This window comes from Xiphophorus maculatus, chromosome 9, assembly GCF_002775205.1.
Source record: "Xiphophorus maculatus strain JP 163 A chromosome 9, X_maculatus-5.0-male, whole genome shotgun sequence".
In the NCBI taxonomy this organism is placed as follows: domain Eukaryota; kingdom Metazoa; phylum Chordata; class Actinopteri; order Cyprinodontiformes; family Poeciliidae; genus Xiphophorus; species Xiphophorus maculatus.
The window spans coordinates 6,714,713-6,737,861 of NC_036451.1; the positions used below are offsets into that span (position 1 = coordinate 6,714,713).

Sequence of the window (23,149 nt, forward strand, 5' to 3'; positions counted from 1 at the left end):
CAGCGGCGGGATGAAGAGCTGTAAAGTTTCAGCGGTGGACATCTCTGCTGACTGGCTCCAGCAAATGGCTCCTTAAATCATCACTGAAAGCTCAAACCGGACGTCAAGCGGCCCGGGTTCTGTGACCTCGATTTCTAACTGGAATACAAAATGTACTTTTATCTGAAAAGACAGGCTATTGAGTCAAAACTCCTTTCGGTTATCCCAAAATTTAGTTTCTTCCACTCAACTTTCCATGTAGATGCTTGGAAACAGCAGAGAAGATTCAACACATTGGGATGACACACAAGAAAATGTTTCTGGATTAGTTTCTTTAAATAAAAAACTTATGAAATTTTAACAAAAACTGCAGGTATGTGTGTCAGGTATTTTTGATTAAAATGTTGTTTTGTTTTTCATTCAGACAGTAAAACATCTGAAGGTGGTTTAACTTGAACATGAAAATCCACCTGCTGCCTTGAAAATGCAACTTAAGTCAACAAGAAAATTGTTCTGGTTTTAACTCAGCAATAAAACTTCATGAAGTTTATTTAATAAGACACAAGTTCTCTAAACATTGTTTTTAAAGTTCATTAAATTGAATTGTGAGTTTTAACTTAATGCTTCAATTTAAACCAAATAATAATTTCACAATATGGAAAAAAAAAACTTCCCTCACCTAGTTAAAGAGTCACATTTCTCTATTATTTCTACTCACAAAATCAAGTTAAAATAGCTACTTATTTTTCTTTAGAAAAATTTCAAATTGCATGAACAAAATTTCTGATCTTCTAATAAATTTTATGAAACATCACAATGAATTCAGCTCAGAAACATTTAGTGTGAACGGGACATAAAAATAAACATTTATCTTAAAACACAAGAGTCAGATCAATGTAACGCACTTCCATCTCAGGATACAAAAACAAGCCGCTAAGCATTCTGGGAAATAGTTCCCACTCCTGTCTTTTTCTTCTTTCAGATTTTTTAAGTGCTGGCCTAAAAACTCTGGTTTATTCAACTTTTGGAGGTTTGGCAGAATGAATAAAAAGTTAAAACAACTTACTGCTATAAGTTTATTTTCACAAACTCACTCATTTAGGTTCAAAATCTAAAACTGGCTAAATTTATTTGACTTAAAGAGTAGAAGACAGTAGATGCAACTAAATGTGGCTCAAATGTTTTACAGTCCAGGAATAGAGAATACAGAAATTTTACTCAAGTTAAAGTAAAAAGTACAGTGTAATAAAAATACTCATAAAACTACGTTTTTTCCCCCAAACGCTACTCTAGTAGATGTAACTAAGTAAATGTAACTAGTTGCCAACAAACTGCTGATTTCAGGCTGACGTTTTCTAGGCTAGGAGCGTCTCTTCGCATTGTGTCCGCCAGGTGGCGCTGTGGAGGCCCCGCGGCCCCTCTGAGGTTGCTGAATGGGATCCCAGTGTGATCGCGCTCGGAAGCGGGAGGGGAGAGCAGGGCGCTCAAGTTGTGGAGGAGGTCGGAGCTAGAAGCTGTCCGCTGCCCGACTTTCATCGACATTCCTCCGTCTGTTCCGCCCGCACAGCTGAGCCAAACGTTCACGGTGCGTAATTACGCACGGGCGCGACGGATCCACGCCGCTACCGGCCGTGGAAAACCGCGGACAAAGGACGGCAGGCAGGCGGGCGGGCTGGAGAAACACGCCTGACTTGAGAGGAGAGAAGTGTGGTTGGGAGGGAAACCGGGGGATCCGGAGTCGGAAGTGACTTTTGTTTTTACTCTTGAGAAATGTAACGCGAGGAAAGGATTTCAGGAAGAAAGTCAGCCTTTTGGAGAGAGGAGGAACTGGGCCAGACGGACTTCTGACAGGAACAACTCCTAAAAAAATCAGCATCCAGATCATCGGAGCATGGGGTGAGTTAGTGATCTGATAAGATCCTTTCAGATCCCTCCAGAAAATGCTAAATGTTTGAAAGTGAACTTTGTTTATTTTCTGAGGGAATTATCATAGTTGATCGGGTTTAACTGCAGCATTGAAGTCATTCTAATCAGTCTGTATGAGAGGCTGGGCTTTTTTTCTTTGTTTAAACCATAAAAGACATCCCAGAGAGGGGGATCCTTCACGCAGAGTCTGACCTACTTTCCTCACGTCTCCGTTTAAACCTTAACGACAGTTGTGACCGCAAAAAGGTCAAATTGACGGTATAATTAATTTACTGCCTTTGCGATCACTCTGCAGCTTCTTCAGCTCTACCTGGGATGTTGATCCTAGAGGCCAGTTAAACACCTTCAGAATAAATTACTCAGCTCCACGGACACACCGGGAGCCTCTGGATCATTTCCCATCCGATTTCTGTGCAGAGGATCCCGGCTGGGTTTTGCTTTGGGAATCTCCGGGTGACGCTTCGCTCTGTCCATTTGACTCTGCGTCTGAGTTAGAGTCGTAAATATTTCATATACTAGCCTGCAGCTAAAACTCACATAAATCCCCCCTTTGGGTCTCCAGGATGGGACTCAGTTACCTGCACAGATAAGGAGTTTTTTAGGTTGTATTGACATTTTTTATTTTTGTAAATTTTTTTGCACATTATCAGAAAATTGTGACTTTTTCTGATTTCCCTTTTGGATTAGTAAAAATATTTGTAGAATAAATTAAAATGTAAATAAACATGATTAAAGATTTATTGCGGTCGTAGCTCTAAGATGCTAATCCCAAATTTTGCTTGTTCTAATTTTTACATACACAAATGACTCTAGATAAAACATTGTTCAGATTTTTACCATAACAATAATCCCAAAGTTGCATCTCTGAAAATATTCCAGGTTTTTGTAGCGAACCACCCATAAGAATAAAATCCAACCAACACTTAGGCCTGTCACAATATTAAATCTTACTGGATGATAAATTGTCCCAAATATTATCACAATAAACAATATTATTGTTGCTTTGAGACCATTTAAATGTAATATATTGATAGTGGCTAACAATGCAAATTTGAGGCATTAAAAAGTAGAAAAATATTAATCATTATCTTAATTTATCATGCCATTAATTGCTTATTAAGACAGACCTACCAGCACACTTCCTTTACTGCTTAGCAGGACAGGTTAAAGTTCATTAACCTTTTTTCTTTTCTTCCAGGGTGAATTATTTCACAAAATACCAATTTTTCTTTCTATAAGATAGTTTCAAACAAGTAGTAGAGACAGCCGACTTAATAAATCTGTGAATCATAGTTAAATGCTGGATTTTTAAATCAGTAAATGTTCATATTACAACCAGAGGATTAGTTGACGTCACACAGCTCTGCAGTTAAACAAGCTTTCACTTAATTGATCAAACAAACAGACTAAAACGTTGTCGTGAGCATTTTAGCGATTAGCAAGATTAGTGAGGTTAGCACAATTAGCGCCAGAGCTATCTAAACATTTCAGCACTTTAGCTCTGCAGGACTGGACTTGTCTGCCCTTCGCTGTAGAGTAGAGTGAGTAGATCTGATGCATCTGTGGACGAACGTCAAGCAGGAAAATACAGAACATGATGCATAAATACAATCTTTCTGCTTCCAAATATTACATGTAAAATGGTGCCTTCATCTGTACATTTGAAAACGTTTTCAGCAGTCAGAGTTTTCCTCTGTGCTGCACTAAAAACTACATGACGGCTCTCAGGAGATTCACAGGAGCCTGTGACGTTGTCAGTATGCTACACGTCTCAAAAAAACAAGTCTTAGTCAGAAATCAGGCATTTTAAAATACAGATGATGAATAGGAAATAACTTTTTTATTTAGGATAGCTGCTACGTTCTCTATTGTCTCAGAGGATTCAACTACATAAAGGAAAGTAAGTCATTTGCTGGTGTTAAGCATCGTATCTGATGACCTCGGTTTGCTTTCACTCGGTTTAACTCTGCACACTTTTATCCAGATGAGTCACCTGGTCCTGGTGGGTCAGTTTAAACAATATCATGTTTAACTTGGCTAAAACTATGCGATAAACTCATATTATTATTATTTTAAAGTCAAATTGGTGTACCTTAATTCCACTTGTAATACATTTTCACATTTTCAAAACCCAAAGCTGCAAATCTCTGCGAACGACTTCCACAATCGGATATTCAGTGGAAATAATGTCTGAGCAGTTCGGTTTTAAAGAGGAGCTTTAATTCTTCTTGTCTGAGCTTTTCTCTGGTATTTATGCACATTTTGATCTTCTGAAAGACATCAAAGCAAAGCTATAACTGTATTCTTAAAAGTTTTTTTTTTCTTCCTAAGCACATCTGACCTAAATCCTGTTAATGCCACTTCAAACGTGAAACTTCTCTCAGTGGAAAAGTTAGGAACCGAAACCGAGAATCAACGGCAGAAAACCAATAATGACTGTGTTGCTTTATTTGACGCTCCAGTTCGCCTAACAGTTTGGACTTTCTTTCTTCTGGTTGGTCTACAGCGGAGGTATCTGAGAGCTGTAAAATGTACCCGCGACACCGTGAGAGGTAGAAACCCGCCGCCGTGTCTGTGTCGTGGTTCTGCATGTCAGGGATAGGCGATGACCAAAACGTCTAAAAACAATGCTTCAAATCCCTCCCTAAAACTGTTTACGAGAACCAAGTTGTTCATGCATAATTTATTAGTGTGTGATTATAAGTTTAGCATTATTAGTGTGAAAGAAAGATGGATTTGTGTCATAGTTTAGGGAACTATCATTGGAGATGTCAACAATACCACAAAATGCCAAAAATGAAAACCTTTTGAGTTCGAAATTGTTTGGTTTGAAACTCAAAAGTTTAACATTTGGTATTGGCATATTGGGAATAAATCGCCCATCCCTGCTTTATGAAACATTGACGAAGCTAAACCTCCATCATTCCATTGCTGTGATGTTAATCCTTCCCTGAGTGTCTGTGGAAACTGCAGACGCTTCGTGCTTGTCGTGTTGTGCAGATGTTGTCAGTGCATCTCCTGCTGTCGTCGCCTGATGTCCCTTCTATCGTGTTTCGACCTCCTGTCAGCGGATCTGCCGCTGGTTCCTGTAAACAGCTCATCAGACTCGCTTTGCATGTCCAACCTCCATGTTTACAATAACTACAGCTGATTAATGAATATGTAGTGCTGTTTGAATGTGCAGCAAACCAAATTATATGTGCTAATCCAAGCAAAAAGTAGCTGTTTATGCCGACTGACGGCAACCATATAAATTTCTTGTATTTTCAAGTTACAAAAAAAACAAAAAACAAGACAGTTTAGATATGATTTTACCTTTGAGTGTTTTAGAGACATGGCTAAAAATGTATCACAATATTGTAGCTTACAATGCAAAAACACAAAACTTTACCAAGTATTTTTGGTCTAGTTTTTAGTGAGAATATTTATTTGTTTTGTTTATTTGTGTATTTAAGGACACCCATTAGTCTCTACCTTTGTAGAGACGATTCTTCCTGGGGCAATAAAAATATTTTTTTAAATATTACAAAAAAGATCTAATGGTTTTCCTTAAAACACAAACAAATTTAAATTGAACAGAAAATTTGAATCTACGTCTTACAAACATTACAAAAAGACACAACAAAATACCGCACCACACAAGCTATTTCAACAACATCAAAACTTAATGAAAAAAAGACTTTTTAAAGTGTACGAATAACTTTTACACTTTAAATAAGAAAAATCTGACTTACAAGTAGCTTTTCAGCAAGAATTAGGAACTTATTTTAAATAAATAATTCCTTAATATTGATGAAAAAGTTCAGGTTCCTCAGGCAGATTATTTCAATCATAACATGGAAAAAATGCTACAAGATAAATAATCCGGCAGTTGAACTAGTACGTTTTAAAAAACAATATTAAGGAATTTATTACTTAAAGCAAGCAGAAAAGTTACCTGTCAGTTAGTTTTGTCTTATTTCAAGTCTACTACAATATTCGTCCTATAAACTAGACTGAAATACTTGGTAAGATTTTGGGTTTTTGCAGTGTAACATGACAAAATTGTTGATCTGTCACATGCACTGCAAAAAACACACAGTTTTATCAATTATTTTTTGTCTAATTTATATTTCAAATGTATTACGGTTGAAATGAGACAACAATAACCAAGTATTAGTTCCCCTGGCATATTTTTTCACTTATAACAAAATATTTTTCCAGTTTAAAATGAAAAAAGTTAGCCTTTAATTTATCTATATTCAAGAATTATTGACTTAAACCAAGCTGATTCATCTTACTAAAAACTTTATTTAAATTTAGTTTTATCTTACTTCACCTCTATTATATTTGCACAAGAAACTGTACCAAAAGTACTTTGTAAGATTTTGTTTTTGGGGTGTAAATTTACACTCACTGACAAAACAAGTTGTAGCACCAACAAGGCCAGAAAGCAAAAGGTGAATGATTCAGTTTTAAAGGTGATGGTAGAAGAGGCACCAGAGGGCAAACAGTTTGCAGAACATGTGGAGCCATAATGTTCCAGATTTTTGCTTCAGCATCTGGCAGGCGGAGCAGTGAGTGAAGATGCTGCATTAGACGAATTACACTCACATGGCAGAGTGTGATAGAGGCTGTATTGTGGAGATTCTTTAGGCCTGGTGGTCGTATTGTGAAGTTGACCTAAATGTGGGAGATTCAGATCTGAAAGACCTTAGTTCATGATGACGCCATGAATAGTGGTTTAATGGATAAGACCGGGTCACTAAAACAAAGCCTGAAGATACCGGCGGAAAGTTTCTCGGGGTGAGTTGCAGAGTTTTTGTTTTTGAACACTATTAAGATACGGATCTATGTCTGGATGAGATATTACAGTAACGAGGCAGTGCACAGCGCCCACGCTGACTAACTGCATCTTAACACCTAAAATAAAATTATTTATGTTGACTATCTACTGCCTGAAAGAAAATGTTTGTTTTTGCCAATGCAGAACAAACATTCTGCGTTTGTTTGAATGTTTGTCTATTCATTTTTCTATTTATTCTATTTTTATTTTATTTTGATTCTAAATTATAAATGGCCCTAAAACTGTTATAACCCTGGTTATTCTGCTTTGTGTTGGTTACTGATTTTATAGCTACAGGTTTATTGTCGCTTCCATCAACATCAAATTGAGTTCAATGGGAGAAATCCCAGATGGAGCCCTGAAGGTAGATGAAAATCGAGTGGAATGGTGTAGAAGGAGAATGGCTCCTGGTTCAGTTTGGAAATGAGTCTGTGATTAAAAACTTTGAGATTTTAATCACACATTAGCAGCTGCTTCACAGAATCTTCATATGTTGTAGAAAAATCCAGTTTAGATTTGGACAGAGCTGAATTAAATTGGCCAAGATGCCTAAGAAATGTGAGAAAAAGTCCTTCCCTACATTAACAAGCTGAAATTCAGCTTCAACTTCATGTTGCTAAATGTTTTCTGGACCAGACAGACAGAGCAGGATAGTAACTAATTACATTTACTCAATGACATTTACTTGAGTAATTTCTTTTTTTTTAAAGGCACTTTTATGAGTATTTTTACTTTTTTACTTAAGTAATTTTATTATGAAGTTTCGCTGCTCTTATTTGAGTAAAGTTTCTGGATTCTCTACCTACTGAATGTAAACATGTTTTAACCAAAAATTCACCAAAAACAGACACACACCTGCAGTTTTTGTTCAAGTTTCATAAGTTTTATATAGAAAGAAATTGATTTGGAAAAAAAAAATCTGCCTGGTTTTGTTATGTTTTGTTACTTATATGAATTATTGTTGTTTTGGTCCTTAAAATACCAAAACTTCCACTTAAATTAATGTTTTGGTCTGTCTGGTGATGTAATTTTTAAATATTAGATGATTGATAATTAGTATTTGAGCAACCTTACTGGAGTAAGAATAAAAACATATTTTTACAGGTTTTGGGTGCTCTTCTCACCTCAGCATAAAGATAATAAAACCCAACATGGAAAATGTTTTGTACTGAAACTGAAAGTAAAGGAGCAAACAGAACTAATATCCTCTTTTCTATTTTATTAGTTTGGTTTTAGAAGCAGCAGCGTTGCAGCAGGAACTCTCATATATCTCTGAATCAAGCTGAAGTTTTATTACGTATTTCAACTAAGTGAGCGGTTTTAACTGAAGCAGCTGCTCTGTATGTGGGAGCTTTTGTAATTGCTGCTTAGGAGACTTGCTGATTTATGTGGAGAGGGTGCCAGACTTTGGCTTTTCTTGTGATTTCTCTTCCTTTTCTCACCATAAAGCCCCAGAACAATGTGCAGATCAGCTCTCCCTCTCTGACCTTTTACGCAATAAGTGCTTCATCTTTGTGTCACCTTCACAATCCACAACAGCAGCTAGTTATCAGTCAGACTCCTGCAAGCAGAGCTCACATTTTCAGGATTTCTCCACTTTTAGTCCAATCCTTCAAAGCATTCCTGACATAGTTAGAGAATATCAGACATGGCTCGTGTCGGGTTCTGGTCTGTGCTGCCAATGCGATGACCTGCTGAGCAGCAGCGTGAGCTGGCGTTTTCCCTCGCTGTGCTATTTTAATCCGCTGCTGAAAGCAGGGCGTGTTGTGTTGCCCAACGGAGCCAATAAGTGGACCCGGGGTTGCAGCCTGAGAGGTCGGAGGAAGTGGACCCTTAAAGGAGAAGTGGCGTCTGACGAGCAAAAGCGGAACGGCTTAAAAAAACAGCGACCACACTCAGTCGCTTCTATGAACGTGCAGATGGTGGAAAATGATGCCCAGCTGAATGTGTTTGGACAGAATTTAGTTTTTTTTCTCCCTCTGAAAGATGCAGAAAGCGAGGTCTGTGTTTGTGATTCATGAGTTGAAACATGTTGGTTTTCCTTTATAATCGTTAAATAATTAACGATTGACTTCCAGCAGCCTCTCGCCCTTTGAGGAACAATACTGTCTTAACTTCCCCACATTATGACACTTTGAAACCACAAACTATTGAGATTTATGTAGGGCGGAAACAATTAATCAGATTCATCGTGATTATTCGATTATTAAAATAATCGTTAACTGATTTAGGAATCGATTAATTGTTAACAAAAGGCTGAACACATTCAGAGCAGTAAAAGAACTGATTCACCAAACTGAATCATCTGGATCTAAAAACTGGAAACTTCTCTCCTAAAATCCAAACCTTTTTTCATGCACCTTCTGCTTTCTTTAGAAATGTTCTTATTAAAACTGTCTACTTATATTCACAGTGTGCTCATTGCAGATCTGCAGCTTAAATCATTTGTGCGCCTCTGCACAGCATGCAGAATCGCACCTTCTCCCGTCTTTCTCAAGCTCTCAGTCCTCTTTGGCCATTTCAAGTGTGAACTTCAGTTTCAAGGTATAACCGGTGCAATTTATGGCTCTCACTTTAAAATCTCCCTCCGCCTCCACGTTCTTTACGAGCTCACAAAGCCTTAAGGCCTCATTACTGGCAGTTTGACGTACATTTTCTCAATGAGTCGCTGATTGTATTTGACGGCATGGCCAGACAGGAGAGAGCAGCTTTCTCACTGATTGGAGGAAGGGACAAAACTGCGTGTGTGTGTGTGTGTGTGTGTCATGATAAAACTAAATAGTGAATAAGAAGTACTTCTCAAATCCTGCGTGTATTATTGTTGCTTTGTTTGCAAGTTAAGGTCGGTGTGCTTATTAATACAAATTAATTAAAATAATTCAGCCTGAGTTTGGAAAAAACGTGTAAAATATTCCAGACTCTAAAAATAAAACGTTTCTTGGGCTGTATGAAGCTGCTGCTTTAGAAAACTTTTCCTGTTTCACTTCTAAATCAAGCTTTAATTAAGCCACATCCAACTGCATTCAAGTTAGCGCATTCATTAGCGTTAGCTTCATTAGCATTAGCTTTCTAGAGCAGTGCTCATAAAGTTGGAGGAAAGATGAAGAAAAAAAGAAATTTTATCCCATAAATTTGTTAAATGAAATTTTTTATTTGTTATGAGAAAAGTGAAAATAATTGATTTAAATGTTTTTTCTGATCCTCAATTTCCGATTGGCTCCCAGTCAAATTTATCAAGTTGCTTCGCTCCTTAAGGTAGCGTAGCAAGCAAGAAATGGAAAAAAAAACATAATTGTTGGAATACAATAAAATTTGATGTGATTAAAATAAAATATTCTATATTTTCTTATGATCAAAAGAGGGAACTGTGATGAAAAATGTTACTATGTGGTAATAAAGTCATAGTATACTATCTAATTGTAAAATTATCCGCCACAGAACTCATGGCTGTCTAAAAATCTGACAGCATGAGGCAGTATTTATGCAAAATGAAGACAGTAATTATTGAATAGTGAATAAAAAACAATCTAAAAGTTTCTTTACATGATGTGTAGGATTCTCTGTGAAGTGGATCCCCAGCCAGAGGTTGGTTCTCTTTAGGGGTTTTTTCCAGGGCCTGGAAACATTTGGACTTGTTCTGAGAGCGGCTCACCTTTGTGCCAGTAAATATAACTCTATATCTATATAAACTGAATATGTGTTAGGAAAACTTCAGCAACCCCTTTGCTGAAAACAGGCACAATGTTTTCCCTCAAAGGTGTGAACTTGGTGACTGCTGTGTGTTTGTTTTACTTCTGAAGAACTCACAATGAAATCCTAAAGACCTACCAAAATAACTTAGAATAAATTATTTTCCTAAATATTTAAATAACTTGCATGTATTACCTCTTAGTCATACAAAAGAAGAGCTGAATTAATGTGTCTTTGGTGTGATGGAGTCATATTCTAGAGCATAAAAATACCAACTTAGGTTGAAAAAAATCCTTAGCTGGTAACAAATTATTTTTATTGAAGTAGGTCCTAAAGTTAAACCATAGCAATCTTTAATTTAATCCCCCCAGATTTAAAGAAATCCCATTTTGCCTACATTATAAATTACAGCCGGAAAATCTTTAGTTGCATTTTCCTCATGGTTGCAGTTTCTAAGTAGCAATTGTTGCCTCTCCGGCTGCAGCTTTTCTCTTGGTGAGTTTTCTGAAATAAAGAGAAACATTTTTAGTTTTTTTTTTAAACTAAGCAATAAGAAGCAGAAGCATCTTTGTGGAAAATGTTTCCTCCTGTATCTGATGAGTTTGATATCACAGACAGATAACTTTCAGTCTGTTTTAGGGAGTTAAAGTTTCTGCATAAAAGTTGTTTTGTTGTGTAAATTACTGCTGAACTATGACACATTGAAGGATCAGAATATAAAATAATAAATGTCTATTCAAGCTGAAAACTGCTGAGAGGTGAATTCCTGACAATTTGCTACAGAATTAGATCGTTCCCATGAAAATCCCGTTCAGTGGCGACTTTATCCGGCTGTAAAGTGAACTAAAGTTAAATTTTTCATCTTTCATGCAGTTTTTAGATCACATTTTATCTTTTTTTATCAGTTGTTGATTCTTCCTACTGTTTCAACTGCGTTAGCTTAATAATGCATCCCAAAATCACAGAATAATCCATAGTTTTACTCTACAGCAAGGAGATTAATGATAATAAATTTGATTTGGACTGTAAACTGTTTCATGTGACTTTAATTTCAGCGTCAAAACCGTGGGGAAATGAGCATTTCCTGTTGATTTTTTTTTTTTTTTTTTACCAATTACAAAAAGTTTCAATCTAATTCAGATAATATTAACTAAATATCAAGACAAACAGAAAACCAAAAAGTTACAAACTGATAAATATTTCATCCCACATCAGAGCGTGACTTAAAACCAGATGTCAGTGTTTCTACATTCATACATTAAAAACGTTCTTATTGTTATGATAGAGAAATGAAATGCAAAATATTCACTTAGAAGGCAGAACAGAGTTAATTATGGATTAGTGTTGTTTGTACATTTAAATTTGATTTACTTGAAATAATTTCACTTAATTAGAAAATGTAAATGTTGTGATTGTTGCAGACTAAATTTACTGATTTTGCAGCAATTTTCCAATCAAATTTGCTAATTTTTTAATCTGAATTTTTGCCATATCATGATCTTACAAAAAAGTTACACATAACCTTTTAACATATTTAATATTTAAAGTTCCAATAACATTTTCAAGTACTTCCAGGAATTTTTCATTTTAATGGAATTTTCTTTGTGATATAAAGGTTAAAAAAAACAAAAAATAAATACAAAAGTACCTTTTTGAAATAATGCCCTTAATACAAATAAAATCAAGTCCTGGAAAATGTTTATAGTGCATTCAACATAACATAAACTATTTACACATAATAAGCAAATCCTACTGAACATCTCAACTATGTTTCGTGGAAAAATAAAAATAAAAAGGCAAATGTTACCATTTAGCGTCAAACATTTCATCTTTCAGGTTCAGCTGTCAGCAGACGTCGTGAAACAGGAAGTCGAATTAGAAGTTTATTGGTCAAAATGCAGTGATTGGTCAGAAAAGAAGGAAATACAGAAATTTGCAGAAAAGTTGCAATGACTGCTGAAAGTTGAAATTCATGCTGTCCTATCTTTTCTTAGTGGAGATAGTTATATTTTAAAACTGCACATGAGTGCAGAGGAAGTCCATTAGTCTCCTTGTTCTGTAGGATCCTCAGCGTTCTTGTCCGGCTTGTGATATTTTTCTGCACATCAGAGAAATTTTCATCTGTCAAAAAATAAGAAAAGATGCGTATGCTCACCTGGAGGAAGAGGATGTTGGTTTCCTCAGATCTGTGCTGCAATCGATTTATCAGGACAGATTAATGTAGCTGATAGCCTCAGCGACTCTTGTGCTATCTGCTGTAATTTCAGAAGGTGTGTGAGCTCAGATTGACCTATTAAACTCCCCCTTCCTCTCACCTCGGCTGAACGGCGATAAAGATTTCACTGAGGCAAACATTCAGAGGTTAAATTGAAGGAAAGAGCTGCTCTTTCCTTCAATAAGGAAGGTAAAGAGGAAAGAGGACTGTGGCTCTATGGTAGAGTAGTCGTCTTGCGATCGGAAGGTTGTAGATTCGATTCCAGCTTCCTCCTGCCACATGTCGATGTGCCTCTGGGCAAGGCACTTAACCCCAAATTGCCTACTGATCTGCGTATCGGTGTATAAATGTGTTTGTGAGTGCGACTGGGTGAATGTGACTCCAGTATAAAGTGCTTTGAGTGGACAAAATGACTGGAAAAGCGCTATATAAGTTCAGTCCATTTACCATTTTATCTTAAAGCAGCAGTCGGTGAATCAAAATTATGTTTCCGCAGATGTGAGAAATCACGTGAAGAAACAGAAATGAAGTCCGTTCAAGTCTGGACTCGGCTCTGTTCCTCTCCGGACTTTTTCTGCTTGATTTCTTTTCTCTCTCTAATAAAGTAAAAATGCAGCAACTGTTTTCATTAAGATAAATAAATATATTTATTATAACAAGGTACTAATTCCCACTTTTGTTTCTGGTTACTTGTGACTCCAGACACTTTGAAAACAATCAGCTGCGTATCTGATTTACTACCATTATGGAAGTGGTGAGTATCAGATGTTTAGTGGGGTGAAAACGTTGTATTTGGGCCATTCGGACGCCATAAAAAAGTCTGATTTTATGGGTTTTGAGTCGCCTTTGCTTAAGACACTAAGTTGTTTGAATGCTGCTAAAAAGACGTCAGCTTGTTTTTGTTTTAACTTGTTGAAAATGATTCATTTGAGTCCAAACTTTCTGCCCCCTGGACCAAAATCACAAAGATAAACAAACTCAGTGGCCATATTTTCTCCAATTAAAAATGCTAAGTAAATGTATTGTAAATTGATAATAATTGCTATTTAATTGTCCAATATATTCATGAAACAAAAAAAAAAGTTTGCATTAAACTCTGATGTTTTCAGAGTTTTTTTTTTTTTTTTTAAAAAAGGTGTAAAGGTTTCTAACTTTTCAGTTTGGTTTAGAAAATATTCTATTACAAAAATGAGAACTTTCTTCTAAAATTCTTCCTGTCTTTAGCCAAGTTTAACGACTCAAATCTGTTCAGTAAAAAGTCGCTGAATGTTTGTGGCCTGAGTTATAAAAACAAATAAAAAACATGGCTCATAAAAGAAAAATACGTTTTTTTTCTTTCTAAATTTCCACCTAAAAACATAAAAATCAGCTTCCTTTGCTGCAGGATCAAATTTGAATCGTTCTTAATCTGCAATCAGGGCCAGAAAAATGCATCCAAGAGCCACAAGTGGCCCCCCGACCACACTTTGGACACCCCTGATTTATTATCTAGGATTCATGTTTTCTCTGAACTCAAGGCAGAAAACGTTAAATCTTTTTTTATTTATTAATTTATTGCAGGTTATATAATTAATGAGACATTCAACGACATTATTGTATCTTAATTATATGTTTTTCTGATATCTTGCAGCTGCATGTCGACCCTGTGTAGATTAAAGATAATTTCTGCACTAAATAAATCCTTAACTCACTCAAACTGTTTGTTGCATGACCAGTCAAAACCCCAAATAAGTAATTAAAAGCCCAAAATGGACGTGACATTCAAGCTAAACTCATGCAAACCTTCAACCAGAACTAAAGAGGTTTTTATTTCTTGACCTCTGAACTTTGGAGGGTTAAAACTCCCCTTTGTTAGCAGCCTATCTCCACGCTCTCACAGCATGTGATCTACAGTAATTAGATAAAGTTTTTTTTGATGATGTATAACTTTGTGGTGAGAGCAGACGCTCCTCCACTGGATTACTCCTGAATGCAGTCTGTTCTCACCTCAGGAGAGCGTTAATCCGGCTTTAATCTGCTCATTTCATCAAACATCGCCGTGACGCTTCCTGTCTGAGCCGATTAGCTCGACGGGCTTTTTCACTGTGACGTCTCAGCCGGGCCAATTAATTTCTGCCAGGGCTGACGAGCCGTCAGTCATCGCTTCCCATTAAGATGTGAATACGATAGGAGGGAAATCCTGGTTTACTCCTCTGATAATTATAGTTTTTTCCCCCGTTTATTCGCTTATTGTCAGCTCTATTTGTTACGCAGCCAGATGATTTCGTTTAATTAAGTCTAATGAGGTGTTTCTGAGTTGCTGATTCATATCTGTTGTTTGGACATTCAGTTGAAATGTAGGCTGCTGTTGGAGGACACAGTGATTTTCTTTCCCAGTTTTACCAATAAATCACTAACTGAATCTTTGGATGATTTGATGGAATAGGCTTGGACAGAACGTTCTTATTAAAATGCCACGCTTGGGCTTCGGTTTTGATAACTTCTTTAAAGGCAATAAGCTTTTAGTTTATTAACTCCTCTGGTTGTAAAAAGGCTTTTTATCCAGAGCAAAGATAAAAAAGAAAAAAAGCTTTTTTTATTTGCTTTCGTTCCTATTGTAACTGAGTATCTCTGCAACTGGAGGACACAACAACTTCCTAGTTATCTGTGTGGCTCTGGGTGCAGTTTCAGTGAATTGTTGTCTCATATCGCTGTGGAGGTTGTTTTTCAGTATTGGTGGTTTGGGTGTGATCATGCTGAGACTGGGCTGTAATACAACAGAGGAAGAATATTAAAAACACATCTCAAGGTCTGACTGCAGAAAAACACAATTCAGCTAGAAACAACTAACAGGATTTTATAGAAGAACAGAGTAACACTGAATATTTTTCTTCAAGGTTGTAATTTGTGTGTTTCATAGCTGCTTTGCTGTTCATGGTTAATACAGCTTCTCACTAAAAAGGCCGTAGTTAACGAGCTGCAGGATGTACAGTCAGTTTCAGGCTTTTCAGCTGTTGCCATGCTAATGTTTTGAATGTGTTGACCATATCTGAAGACATTTAGCTTTATTTGTGACAAGAAATCTGAGCCTAAAAATATGACCTTTATTATTTTTATTGTTCTATGTTCCTTAAAATCAGTAATTAACCCAGGAGATGTTATTGGACTGTGGGGGCTTAGAGTAGTACAGCCTGGAAAGGTGTGAAGACCCCAAAGAAGAAAAGGTTAATTTTCATTTATTGTTATTTACGTCTCCAAATGATGTGAATGTGGGCCCAACTGTGGTTCTGATAACTTATAGGGAACCTACTGCTCAAAATTCACTTTTTAAAATACAATAAAATAGTTATTTTTTTATGCCACAGTGGGGAAATTCACTTGTTACAGCAACACAGTAACAAAATATAAATCCATTTTAAAAACAATATAAACAATGTTTTTGTATTTTCATTTGGGTCTCTACTGCTTCTAGAAACAGTCCAGCCGCTAAAATTAAGTTAGTATTTTTTAGTGTCCGGAAAACAAGCCGTTTCAAAAAGCTTCTGATTATTAAGTCACAATTGCCAGGCTCTGCCCCGTTACCTAGCAACCACAGCAGAGCCCATCCCCGTTACCTAGCAACCCAAGCTGAGCTCCAACATGTCTGGTTAGCTGATTTTACCTGCTTTTTTTATACATTGTTCATGAATACCTGACGTTTGTTGTTTAGTAGTATTGAGAATCATTTTAATATCTCCTCAGACAGTTTGGCGTTTTGCCATTTATTTCCTTCCATTTTGTGATTGTTGGAGGACGTTAAATAAACTTGTATCTAAAGTTTTTCTGTGTTTCTTGTTTCTGCAGCTGCAGTCACCCTCAACCTGAATAACACCGTCTAAATCAGCTTTCTCGGCTCTGTTGCTATTGTCTATTGTTAACTGTGGCAGAAACAATAACGACTATTGTTTGAATGCAAATGTTCAGTAATGCCTATGAAATCTGCCTGGAACGATTGCTCATATAGGCGGTGCTGACCCATATAAATCGTATTTTCTCCTGCTCAGAGGAGGACCGTTGCCTCCTCCCAGTTCACATTATTGCCATAATGTTGGTATATAGCTGCAGAAGAAGCGCCTCATTGCATGCATTGACATTGTGCAAACTCTATTAGCTGTGTAGTGTTGCATGAATTCACCATTGGGCCTCCTTTGGTCCATCGGTGTCCTGTGTGTCTCTTGGTGCTGTTCGTCCCCACAGCCAGTGTTTGTAGTTTGTCTTACAAGAGAAGAAGGACTAATTGGACTGCTGGGGGTTTGCAGATCTTCAGCCTCTCTGCACCCAAAACATTATTAACATCACAGTTTCACTGACCTCAGGGTCCTTGGAAAACAATAATGATATTGTGTTTCCTTTTAATGATGAGCTCTGATGTGGTCGCCTTCTGGCTTTCAGCTGTGTGCTTAAGAGGTTGTTAAAGCATCAGAAATACGGCTTTTAATACATCTCTGATGCATTTAAGTAAGTTTTTCCTTTAAATCTTTGTCTCAAATGGAAATAGCTTTCTCTGAAAATACGAACGTTTTAGTAAAATACACAATGTAAGATTTAGGTTTGGATGTATGTTAACATTTTCAGCAGAGAAGTACAGATTTCAATTTCTTGAGCCTGGTGGAGCAAATATTAAACTATAGATAGATAGATAGATAGATAGATAGATAGATAGATAGATAGATAGATAGATAGATAGATAGATAGATAGATAGATAGATAGATAGATAGATAGATAGATAGATAGATAGATAGATAGATAGATAGATAGATAGATAGATAGACAGAGGGCTGAAACAATTAATCGGATTAATCAATTATTAAAATAATCGTCAACTGATTTAGTTAACAGGACTCTACTACTACTACTACTACTACTACTACTCCTACTACTACTACTACTACTCCTACTCCTACTCCTACTACTCCTACTCCTACTCCTACTACTACTACTCCTACTACTCCTCCTACTACTACTACTACTACTACTCCTCCTACTACTACTACTGCTCCTACTACTACTACTACTACTCCTACTACTCCTACTACTACTACTACTACTGCTACTCCTACTACTACTGCTACTCCTACTACTCCTACTACTACTGCTACTCCTACTACTACTGCTACTCCTACTACTACTACTCCTACTACTACTACTCCTACTACTACTACTACTACTGCTACTCCTACTACTACTGCTACTCCTACTACTCCTACTACTACTACTCCTACTACTACTACTACTACTGCTACTCCTACTACTACTGCTACTCCTACTACTCCTACTACTACTACTACTCCTACTACTACTACTACTACTACTGCTACTCCTACTACTACTGCTACTCCTACTACTACTACTACTCTACTACTGCTACTCCTACTACTACTACTACTCTACTACTACTCTACTACTGCTACTCCTACTATTACTACTACTGCTGCTACTACTACTACTCTACTACTGCTACTCCTACTACTACTACTACTCTACTACTACTCTACTACTGCTACTCCTACTACTACTACTCTCCTACTGCTACTCCTACTACTACTACTCTCCTACTGCTACTCCTACTACTGCTACTACTACTGCTACTACTACTGCTACTCCTACTCCTACTACTACTATTACTACTACTGCTGCTACTACTACTACTCTACTACTGCTACTCCTACTACTACTACTACTCTACTACTACTACTCTACTACTGCTACTCCTACTACTACTACTCTACTACTACTACTACTCTACTACTACTACTCTACTACTGCTACTCCTACTCCTACTACTCTCCTACTACTACTCCTACTACTGCTACTACTACTCCTACTACTGCTACTACTACTGCTACTCCTACTACTGCTACTACTACTGCTACTCCTACTCCTACTCCTACTACTACTACTAGTACTACTACTAGTACTACTACTAGTACTCCTACTCCTACTACTACTCCTACTACTACTACTATTACTTTGTCTTCTGAAGCTTTCAGCCTGACGTTGTTCTCCTGTCTCGTTGTTTTAAGGGAGCAGCCCATCTTCAGCACCAGAGCTCATGTCTTCCAGATCGACCCAGCGACCAAACGTAACTGGTTGCCGGCCAGTAAGCACGCCGTCACCGTGTCCTTCTTCTACGACGCCAGCCGCAACGTCTACCGCATCATCAGCGTGGGCGGGACGAAGGTGGGGAGCCCAGCTCATCGTCAGCACACATGTGACACGCAGTTTATCAGGATTTACATTTCTGTGCGAGTTTCATGGTGAATGTGGAAGGATAGCATCTGTTACTTAATCTGATTTTATTTGTTTTTACTTTTAAAGAAATTTACTAACTTCTTGCTCGAAAAAGCAGTTTTCTTGATGTGACATTTAGTGAAGATTAGGGATGATGTAAATAATTATTTTAGTAACTGAATAACTCATTGATTTTTCTGATGATTGAGTAATTGAATAAAAATATTCTCCTTTTCTATAGTAGCTACTTAAGCTACATGAAAGAGAAAAAACAATTCAGTTCCTTTTTCGTTGTAGCTCATAAATTCAGATTCTTCAGAGTTATTGAATACGGTGATGTGTGTTGGCAGAAAAGATCTCCTGTAGCAGTTTGTACTGCAGCGAATCTGAAGAAGCCTCTGACTGAAGTTAATTTTAAGTTAACTTTTAAACATTAAAGAAGAAAGTTAAATTAAGACATTAGCAAACTCTGCCTTAGATAATGCACTTTATGTTCAGTCTCAGCTTTGAAAGGTTGAAAATTATTTAAAATGCTTTCCTTTTTTCAGGTCATCACTCGTCCTAATCAGGAAGTACATGTAATACTTCCTTGTGTAGTGGATGTTTTCCTAGAGTTCAGACTGAACCCGAAACGTCCTTGAATCATTCAGTGCATCGTTACAACCCCAGTGAAGATGGTCTTAATTAGGAGAGCATCTGCTTGAATTTCATTTATCCTGCTCTGGTCAAAATATTTTTAGATTCTTCAAATAAAGGAGGGTTTGGCTGCCGTGGTTAGTACGCTGCACATGTTGTCAGAAGATATTTCTAACCCATTTCTCTTGTTAGCGCAGAGTCCTGTGCGATAGCTTAAAGCACCCGGGACTCTAGCAGAACGTCTTCATCTTGGGGCAAAAAATGGAGAACACACAAGACAGTCGTGCCAGTTTTCCCCTCTGAGACTGGAGGCTTTTGGAGGAGAGACTAAAAGAAGCAAACCTGGCAAAAATGCACCTGAAACGATTGAATTCACTGGAGGATTTTATAGAAACAACTCCGCTTTAGCACATCAAACTTTTCTCTCTCTTTCTGCATCCTGGTCGTTGGGAACTTGTTTCTGTTTGCGGCTCTTAAATTATCTTGTTTATCTGAAATGGGGCCTAAATAAAGGAACAATCACTAGTATTTGCTATGAACTGCAGCTGGTAACTCTTAAAAAATAAAATGTCTTTGACAGGAATCATCTTCTGATGTCTTATTACCAGTGAAATACAACATTTTTAAGATTCTTTCATGTCTTGTTAGGAGTTTTTAAACATGGCGCAAGCAGCAGGGAACACATTAAGGATAACTGCAGCCTTGGAGATTATGAAGTTCATTCAAGATTTTAGGGGAAACTTGCGAGGCGTGGACTGCAGCTGGTGCTTCAAAGGTCGCCAGTCACAGATGTTTCCAGAACTGGGCTACAGCTGTCATATTCTTAACCAGAGACGGCGCCAGAAGCATCTTAATGACCTAAACTGAAACATTTTCTCAGTTGATCCAAACCTTTCTGTTCAAATTAAAGTAAAACGTACTTTTTTTTACTTCTTGGTAAGTTCTTTGTAGCTGATGTTGGCATGGCAGTGCAGAGATCGTCCTATGACATTAGTGAGAATTAGCAATTCTGATTCTGGAGACATTGGTTTAATTTTCCAGCTGGACTTAGCGCCTGCCTAAACCATTAAGGCAGCTATAATTACTTTAATCATGATGGTATCACTGGGATTGTGATACCATCATGTTACAGATGTTACTGTATTTAAAGAAAAAATTCAAAGAGCCATTTTTGCTTTAACTCCAGTTAAAAAAAACTCATTTTGAGCTGCAAATGTCTCAGGATCTATCAAAAAAATAAAATAAAATAAAAATATATATAAAAATTTATATAGTAAATTTGCTGTCATTTTTTAAGAACTAAAATTTAAGAACTAAAAAAAAAACTATTTTGTGGAACATTGTTTTTTATTTTTTTTAAAAGCACATAATTTATACCCTGATTACAAGAAAATTAGATTTTAAAATGTACTACTGGAACCTCTGTATGATTGAATTGAAATAATTTTTTCTAAAGTGCATCGAAACAACATTTGTTGTGAATTGGTACTATATGAATTAACTGAACTGAACTGAATTACGTGGAGGAACAGTGATGTAACCGCCGCTGACAAAGCAACCTGCTCTTTTATAAAACCTCAACAGAACAAGGGGCTGATGGCCTCCATGCCACGCCGCATAGATGCAGTAATTCATGCAAAAGTACCCAGTATGCAGCGCATTAAATGTCAATTACATCAACATACATTTTGTTAGATCAATATTTCTGTTTTAAGAATTATGATTTGGTGCCTTTAAACCATTAGATTTTGTGAAAACTTTAATTTATGTATTTTTATTCACTGCAAGATATAATCAAAACCGACATACTAGTAACAATAGAAAAGAAGAAAAAAAGGTTAAAATACTGTGTAAATAAATGCTTAGTCTCATTTCCCCTCCTCGTGTGGCTCTTACAAAACCAAAAATAAATGTTTCAGATTGATAATTTTATGAGTTCTTCCTTTAACTTCTTATCTAAAATATGCAAAAGGCTTTTAAAAGTAAGTAGCTTCATTTTTTCTTTTTTAATAAAAGATTTATCTCATTCTAAAATGTAAAAATCTAAATAATTTTTAGTTTAATTTGTTAGCTTTTATAGACGATAATTTTACGTTGTTCTTGTTTAGAAAATGATTAACACCTCAGACAGATGGGATTTCTCTTATTTTCTCTCTTTTTTTTATGTTGCATCCTTTTATTTATCACTTAAAAACTACACAAATATTTTTCCTAATCTAACTTTGATGTTTAAATGTGTTTTTATTTTTTGTCCCAGGCCATCATCAACAGCACCATCACCCCCAACATGACGTTCACCAAAACGTCCCAGAAGTTCGGCCAGTGGGCCGACAGCCGAGCGAACACCGTCTACGGTCTGGGTTTCTCCACGGAGCAGCAGCTGCAGCAGGTACTGACGAAGTGTCGCTGCAGCGTAAATATGCTTTGTGTTAGCTCATCTTGTAGGAGGATACAAACATATTCAGATGGTGCCTGAAAACTGACCTTTTCTTTTTCCCAACCAAGCTTCCTTGGGTGGCATTAATTTATATTCCACTTGTGACCTTTTTTGTTTTGCTCCCCCTTCAGAACTTGGATCTTAATCTGCATGATGCATAAGCACAAGTAGAGGGCAGATACCGCATCGATACAGCAGTAAATTAATGCAATTTTAGCGATCCAGAGTCTGAAGTCTCCTTTTTCTCCTCGTCCACATAAAGTTTGCAGAGCAGTTTAAGGAGGTGAAGGAGGCGGCTCGTCTGGCCAGAGAGAAATCCCAGGAGAGGTTTGAACTGGCCAACCCCGGACTCAACATCGCAGCTCCTCAGGTAAAAGTTTTCCTCTTTCTCTGGCTCATTAGAGCTAAAATAGATGCACTGCACTATTATTTCTAAGGAATTAAAGAGTTTCTCCCAGAAATCCATCAAAGTGGCTCCACTGTGTCTTTGTGTTTTAAAAAATGTGAAAACAGGAAATTTTGGAAATAAAACATCAACAGCAAAGAAAATACAGCAGTTTTAAGTAAAGCTACTGTTTCTGTAGGCTGTCTATGTGTAATATAATCAAATGCATGTGGAATACGCTTCTTTAGGACACCAGTCACATAAAGAAGTATGATTTGTATTTGTAACAGCAAATCGCATTTGCATTTATTCATACTTTCAAATTTATTGATGCTTTCGTTGAACAAACAGTGGAGCAAATAGTAAAACTAACAATAAAACTAACAGTTTCTGAGGTTTTTCAAACATCATTAACTGGAATTTATCAAAATTGTTACAAGAAATGTATCACGATGAATGATGAACAATACGATAAATGCAAACCCTGTCTTAAAGTTGTAACTTTAGATGTACCCAATCAGAGAAAAATGACAGTATATAGATGTATTATACTGAAATTTAAATGTTTATCTTACCTTAGAAATTGGAGAAAGTATTTATCTTAAATGGTGACAGGAACGTTCTAGTTGTGGACGATATGGACCTGATGTTTTATCACAATATTTTGTGTTACTATCCTGAGAATGACAAACGTGACAATAAGAACTATTTGTTATTTAGATTTTAGGTAACAGTATGGCCTTGATTGTGTATCACAGCAATTATTTCCTCACAAACACAAATACTGGTCTTGAAAAACATTCCCA

At 36.7% G+C, this 23,149-nt stretch overlaps 1 protein-coding gene across 3 annotated transcripts in view; it reads left to right on the forward strand.

The window, feature by feature from the left end:
- The first annotated feature begins 1,423 nt into the window (after positions 1-1,423).
- The window catches only part of homer3 (homer scaffolding protein 3), a 55,432-nt gene continuing 33,706 nt past the window's right edge, over positions 1,424-23,149 (forward strand). For 2 of the 3 annotated variants that reach the window (XM_023340114.1, XM_023340116.1), the window contains exons 1-5: positions 1,424-1,875; positions 4,412-4,457; positions 18,678-18,834; positions 21,779-21,910; positions 22,221-22,328. In XM_023340114.1, coding sequence (XP_023195882.1) covers positions 4,435-4,457; positions 18,678-18,834; positions 21,779-21,910; positions 22,221-22,328 — 420 coding nt within the window. In that variant the 5' untranslated portion in view covers positions 1,424-1,875; positions 4,412-4,434. The remainder of the gene's footprint in view (positions 1,876-4,411; positions 4,458-18,677; positions 18,835-21,778; positions 21,911-22,220; positions 22,329-23,149) is intronic. The other variant, XM_023340117.1, reaches the window with a different exon arrangement.